The sequence below is a fragment of the Phascolarctos cinereus genome, unplaced genomic scaffold (assembly GCF_003287225.1).
Source record: "Phascolarctos cinereus isolate Bilbo 61053 unplaced genomic scaffold, phaCin_HiC Scaffold_7;HRSCAF=346, whole genome shotgun sequence".
Classification (NCBI taxonomy): Eukaryota; Metazoa; Chordata; class Mammalia; order Diprotodontia; family Phascolarctidae; genus Phascolarctos; species Phascolarctos cinereus.
In genome coordinates, this window is record NW_027556180.1 from 7,632,559 (window position 1) to 7,639,840 (window position 7,282).

At 46.3% G+C, this 7,282-nt stretch overlaps 1 protein-coding gene across 1 annotated transcript in view; it reads left to right on the forward strand.

Moving 5' to 3' along the window:
• P3H2 (prolyl 3-hydroxylase 2) overlaps positions 1 to 7,029 on the forward strand; it is a 153,733-nt gene extending 146,704 nt beyond the window's left edge. Inside the window, exons 14-15 of the mRNA XM_078147543.1 lie at positions 2,298 to 2,438; positions 6,000 to 7,029. Coding sequence (XP_078003669.1) covers positions 2,298 to 2,438; positions 6,000 to 6,074 — 216 coding nt within the window. The 3' untranslated portion in view covers positions 6,075 to 7,029. The remainder of the gene's footprint in view (positions 1 to 2,297; positions 2,439 to 5,999) is intronic.
• The last annotated feature ends 253 nt before the right edge of the window (positions 7,030 to 7,282 follow it).

Below are 7,282 nucleotides of genomic sequence, written 5' to 3' on the forward strand. Positions count from 1 at the left end.
GCTGCTGTGAATATTTTTGTATGTATGGGTCCTTTTCCCATTTGTATGATCTCTGTGGGATACAGCCCTAGAAGTGCTATTGTTGGGTCAAAGAGTATGCATATTTTAATAGCCCTTTGAGCATAGTTCCAAATTGCTCTTCAAAATGTTTCACAACTCCACCAGCAATGCATTAGTGTTCCAATTTTCCCACATCTTCTCCAACATTTATCATTTTCCTGTTTTGTCATGTTGGCATCTGATAGGTGTGTTGTGGTACCTCAGAGTTGTTTTGATTTGCATTTCTCTAATCAATAGTGATTTAGAACATTTTTTCATATGACTATAGATAGCTTTAATCTCTTCATCTGAGAACTGCCTGTTCATATCATTTGACCATTTATCAATTGGGGAATGAATATTCTTATAAATTTGACTTAATTCTCTATATATTTTAGACATGAGGCCTTTATCAGAGAGACTGGTTGTCAAAATTCTGTCCCAATTTCCTACTTTCCTTCTAATCTTGGTTGCATTGGCTTTGTTTGTGCCAAAACTTTTCAATTTAATGTAATCAAAGTTATCTATTTTGCACTTTCATTTGATTCTTGTAACAACCCTATGAGGTAGGTGCTATTACTATCCCTGTTTTCCAGTTGAGGAAACTGAGGCAAACAGAGGTGAATTGACCTGCTTAGGGTCACACAACTAGTAAATGGCTGAAGCTGCGTTTGAGCTCAGGGCTTCCTGACTCCAGGCACAGAGCTCTATCCACTTTGCCACCAGTGCAGGACCTCTATGGCCCACCACCCCAGGGGCATGGTCAGTTAATGAGTTCATCAATCCACAAGTGCTTATCAGTGCTTACCATGGGCCAAGCATTGGGGTACACTGTAAAGAGCAATAACCCGGGATCAGAATTCCTGGTCTCCAAAGCCTCCTCTCATTATCACTACCTAGTGATGCTGGGCAAGTTATTAGCAGCTGTCCTTCCTGCCTCAGTGTCTTCATTTGTAAACGGGGCAGGGAGCAGGCTTCTGCTGTCAGTACTCTGCCTGCTGTGATCTGAAATCTTTCCATTTCATCTCCTTTCATGTTATTGTGGTCATTGTGTAAATCATTCTCCTCACCCTGATCTGTTCTCCAGAGGCCACTTCCCATTATGTCCATTCATTTTAATAGCAGGAAGTTTTATTTGAAAAGTATTAAATAAATAAAACTGATAATCACGTAATTTAATTGAAGAAAGGATTGCTCTAGCTGTGTGTTTCTGGGCAAGTCACTTAACCCCAATTGCCTCTCAAAAAAAAGAAGAAGAAGAAGAAGAAGAGATGGCTCATACCTGGGTTCAAATCCTGGCCCAAACATTTACCACCTATGTGGTCTTGGCCAACTGACTTTTGTTGGAAGTGAGCCTGGTGTCCAGAACCTGAGTCCTGGGTTGACTCAACTGAATGATGAACATTTATTAAGCACCTACTGTGTGCTCAGGGTTACAATAGGTGTGTAGCCTTTTAGAACTGGGAGAGACATTTGAGACCATTTAGTTGGAGAGCCTCATTTTATGGATTTAGAAACTGAGGCTTAGAGCCATGATATGACTTCCCCAAGGCAAGCCAAGATGGTAAGTGGCAAGGGTAGGATTCAAACTCAGATCCTATGACTCTAATCCCAGTGTTCTTGCCATTACACTAGTAAGTGAACAAGACTTTAGTAAGCACCTACTGTGCGCCAAGCACTTTACTAAGCCCTGGGGGGACAAAGACAGTCTTTGCCGTTAAGTAGCTGCAGTCTAAATGGGGCACGGGGCGGGGCGGGCAAGGCATGGGAACAAGTCTGTATGGAACGGATAAAGACTGGATCAGCTGGGGAGAGAGGCATGCCACTCTGCTAGTGTTAAAAAGCTTTAAAACATAGACTTCGCCTCTACCAGTGACTCGCAATTCCCTTTGACTGCAACTAGACAGGCAAAAATTCCATCCCTTCCCAATACGCAGTTCATTAGGAGAACTTAGTGCAGTCACCTCACTCTAGTGCCAACTCACGTGTAATCATCACAATGCGTGCCGCAAGTCAAGATCTGCCTCTTCTTTCCCCCCAGGCAGTAGCGGAGATGCCCCGACCCCAGCAGCTCCTCAAGTTTCCAAGGACCAGATAAACCTGGTCATCCACACGGATTGATGCCAAGAAAAGTGCTCACATCCATAACCCAAACATCCTACTGTTGTGGGGTTTAACGGAGCACCAGGAGGGATCGTTCATGGTTGGGATGTGCCGCCACTTAAAACAGCTTGCTTCCTTTTTTTTTTCTCCTCCAGGCCTCCATCAAACCAAAGTGTGGACGTATGGTCAGCTTTTCCTCAGGCAGAGAGAACCCCCATGGGGTGAAGGCTGTGACCAAGGGGCAGCGGTGTGCTGTTGCTCTGTGGTTTACCTTGGACCCATTGTACAGGGAGTTGGTAAGTTCCGCTTGCGATACATCCCAATGGTCTGCAGCAGGCCTGACTTGCTCCTCACATGCCCATCTTACAGAATCCCTAAACTGGGAGAATTCTTGAGACAAGTGTCCCCTTTTATATGCAGTAGAAACGGGAACATTTCGTAGAAATGCCTCTCTTACTTTCTTGCCTCACGAGGATCGTGTTACCAGGATGGCCAAAGTGCTTCTGCTCTGGGATTCACTTGATTCTAATTCAGCCTCACAAACATTTCGTAAGCAAGTACTATGTGCCAGGATGTGTGTGCTAGGCGCTGAGAATAGAAAGATGAGCCAAAGAGGCCGATTCCCCACTGGAACAGGACATGGCTGCTGTCCTGCTCGCTAAATCTGGCCACTCGACGCTTTCTGTCAGGCTGTCTTCTGTTCAATCTGCCCTCTACATGGTGACCAAAATAATATTCCTAAAGAATGAGTCCTCTGCTCATGAAACGGCCATGGCTTCTTGTTACCTTAAGGAGATAAGCTCCCAATTCTGCCATTTAAGAAACATAATCTGGCTCCAATTTATGTTTGCCCCCTTATTCATCATTATTCCCCTTCACAAACATTCCCTGGAGCCAGACCAGTCCCCTCACTGTTTGCTGATCTCCTGTCCCCTCTAATGTGTTTATATGGGTTGCCCTCACTTCCCCACACACACATTCACACACACACATGCACACACGCACAAATGCATGTACACTCTCATGCATTCACACACACACACACACACACACACACACACACACACCTGGAAAGCACTACTTCCTCATCTTTCCTTCCAGACACCTGTCTGCCTCTAGGCCTTACCATTTATATGCTGAAGTTTTCCCCAGGAACTTCCTGCCCCATATAAAGATGTTTTCCACCAGTATTTTCCCATAGCACCATATCTGGATCTTTTCTTGGCATTCTTCATACCAGCCTTATACTATGTATGTTTCCCATACCCCTCCCCCTCTTCACTGCCCAAGGAAAAATGGAAGCTTCTTGAGGGCAAGGACAGCTTTATTTTTGTCATTAGAACCTCATGGCATAGCATGGTGCCTGGTATCCAGCAGGTGCTTAATAAATGCATGGTAGATCAAATTGAATCCCAGGACGAGTGGAAATCTGTATCCATGAAGGGGACACAGTCCACATGAATGAGAACACAGAACTGTTGAAATTTCCCTTTTTAGAATCCTCACGGGCACGTTTGCCCTATGATATCATAAGTCAGAAAAATAAAATTCCTCTTCCAGTCATAAAATTCAAGTTCCAATGCAATCTGAATTTCCTCCATTGAGAGAAAATGCTAGTGGACCCCAATGCTATCCTCCATCTTTTATCAGGGAGCAGTGACATCTAGTGGTAGAAGTGGGCAATGCTCCTTAGAGTCGTCACTGTAGAGCCCCTGGGGATAGGTATGCACAGCACTGTCCCTTCTTTTTGAACTGGTCCTATGGAGCAGTTGTGCATCAGTTACTCACTGGCTTTGGCACATTTTGCCTCCTCGAGCAGGCCAGTCACAAATTTGTCTAGCCTCGAGAACACACCAGTCAAGTCACCAAACACTGATTAAGCACCTACTATTTACTGGGGACACACAAAGAGGGCAAAAGCCCAAACCCTGCTCTCCAGAGGGCCACCGTCTGCCAGAGGAGACATCTGCAAACAGCAAGGCACGAACAAAAGAGGAGAAATCGGAGGTGGTCTCAGCGGGGCCTGCTTGCCAGGCCTGTTGTAGGAATCAAATGAAATATGTGTTAAGGGCTTTGCAAGTCTTAAAGTGACATATAAACAATGGCTATTCTATTACATATGGTGGTGATTTTGATGACAGTGATGATGAGGTCCGAACCCCTCAGAAATCAGAAGGAGCTATTTTCATCCTCATTTTACAAATGAGGAAACTGAGGGTCAGAGTGAGCTGTCCAAGGTCAGAAAGGCTTTAGGGCAGGCTTTTTACCCTCATTTCCACAGCTCCTGCCTCAAGCTTATCTGCAATGTCCAGATCTAGTAGAGAGAGGGCCCCAGGTAATCCCACGTGATCCCAGGTGATCCCAGGGGTCAGGAGGGACCTCTGAGGCATCCTGTCCTATCTGCAGCAGAGGGACGCTGCACCATGAGATACCTAATGTGAGCTTGTCTGGCTGCTGCTTGATGGAGGGCTTGTTACCTCTGGGAGTACCTGTTTCACTTTGCACTGGGGCTCATTGTTTGTTCAGGTTTTCTTTGTTTTTCCTGGATACTGAGACTTGGCATCCTGGCTGATGGTTACCCCATCCAAGGCCACCCAGAATACCTGTCTTTTCTCTTCAAAGCCCTGAATACTTGGATATAACTAAGCCCTCTCTCTTCTCTGGATGAAACCACCAGTCTCCCCATGGCCTGCTGGTGTACTTTGGAGACCCATCCCCAGCCTACCAGGGTGCCCTGGAGACCCCTTCCCAGCCTGCTCACCTTACTCTCCATGCTCCCCAGCTCAGGTTGGGCTTCCCTGAATATCTCCCTCCTACCAATCCACACTGATTCTGTCTCCTCTCACTTCAGGGCACTGGTTTGGAGGAAAGATTTTCTGTTGGGATGAACATGGAAAAGGAAAGTTTCGAGATAACTCATAGGCATAGCAAGACAGATAGAGATATATGTGTGTGCATACCTGGGTATAAACATATATATTACACACATGTAAATTACCTAGGTAACATATCTATACACATATTAAATGGTATTTATTATGATATTATTAAATCCTATTGAAATATGTGATATTTACACACAGATAGTATAAATACACACACCTCACTGCTACAGAAGCTAATTGGATGAGGGGTTAGAATGAACCCTGGATCACATTGTTCCCAGGCACCTCCGCTGTATCAAGTAATTATCATAATGACAGCTAACATTTCTGTGCACCTACTATGTGCCATGCACTGGGCTGAGAGCTTTACAATTATCCCCTCATTTAATCCTCACAGTGACTCTTGGAGGCAGGGGCTATGATCCCCACCCAGGCAAGCAGAGGTGAAGTGACTTGCCCAGGGTCACACAGCCAGCTAAGGGAAGCTGGATTTGAAGTAAGGTCCTCCTGACTCCAGGCCCCACTCCATCTGCTGCCCACCCAGCTGAATGCATCTCATGAAGACATTTCATCTTACATTTTAATTGGTGTTTGGGGAGTAGCCTGCCTGACCTATTCACACAAGCATCGTCCTTCATTTGTTTTGAGGATGCCGCTTGTTTGCATGTCACCACTCTCCACCACCCAAAAGCCTCCCCCAAAGACACTTAAGCCGAATCACCTGAGATCACAGGTGTAGCACCTTGCTGTATATGCAGTATTGGGCAGCCATAGCCCCGTACTTTTGCAGTGCAAGGAAGGTGGTCTCATAGCAGCCTCAGAAATGGTAGGACCTGCTGAGGACAGAAGCAGCCAGTCAGTTCTGTGGCTCAGCAGCTGATGGGGTGCCAGACGCCTCCTGACTCGGGGATTGACTGCCGCTGGTAATGCTGAGATGGGTGCTAACAGAGGTTCCTATTTTCTCTCTTCCAGGAACGTCTGCAGGCAGATGAAATGATCAGACAGTGGAACCACGAACAGGGCATCAACCCCAAAGACGAGCTATGAACATGGCCAAGAGTGCCCTATCAAATATTTATTTAAGAACGTTAATCTTATTAGAACCTTTTATTTTTGTACAGAGTCTTGCTATAAATTAACGCGTGAACATGAGTCTCTGAAGCCTCCCTTTGTCTACAACCCTTCAATCTTCTGGTTGGCACATCTTTCAAGAGAATCAATCGAGCAGTCGATCAATAAGCACCTGCTGAGTGCCTTCCATGTGCTGGGGAACTCACAAGGAGCCCCCGGCCTGGGGAGCTGACCTCCAATCCCACAAGCATGTATTTGTATTAAGTACCTACTCAGTGCCCCCAGCATGGGGCTCCAGTGCCAGGAGGACAAAGAGAAACAGAAAAAGTCCCTGCTCTCCAGGTGTGCAAAAGAAACACCCAAACCCCTCCTGTTCAGTGTGCTGAGGGTGTCAAGGCCCAGACAGCAAGGGTCCCTCCTTTCTCTCCTCGGCAGAATTCCAAGCTTTGGAGCCCAGAGCTTGAGGTGCTGTTAGGCGTGTTAGCTCATATGAGCTCCACAACTCTGGGCCGTAGTGTGCTTCCTGCCACTATTTTACAGATGAGGAAAGAGGCAGGGAGATGTTAAGGGACTTGCACAGGGAGTCTTTGAGTCAAGATTTGAACGTGGGTCTCAGTCCCACACTATCCACTTCGTCTCTTCGATGCCATTCATGAAAAAAGCCACCAAGCCATTCCAGGCCAAGGCCAAGAGCCCAGACCTAGGGAGTCATTTCTGGTATTTACCCCACAGAACCAAGAACCTGCTCCAGGAACACTCATGGCGAGGCCTGGTTTCTTCTCCTGTGTATCCCCTGTGGAGGCCAGATTACTTGTCAGCAATTTCCCTGATCATTTTCTCCAGCTTTTGGGGGGGGTCCCTCAGTTTTGTTACTGTACAACACATTCGTGCTTTCATCTGAATCTTCTAATAAAGGGAAACTTTATTTTAACTCCAGTATTCTCAGCGTCTCAGTCATTCACTCCATAGACATTTGCCCACAGGCTCCTGCAAACGTGGACAGTGCTACATGGCTTCTTGGTCAATAACAAAGCATTCTTTAGGCACCTTCTGTGTACCAGGCATTGTGGTGAGTGCTGGGGATATAGAAAAAGGCAAAAGTCAGTCCCTGCCCTCCAGGCTGGCTGGCAAGAGGGCAGGCATTATGCTTCAAGCATTTACAAAGTGTTCACTGTGTGCCAGGC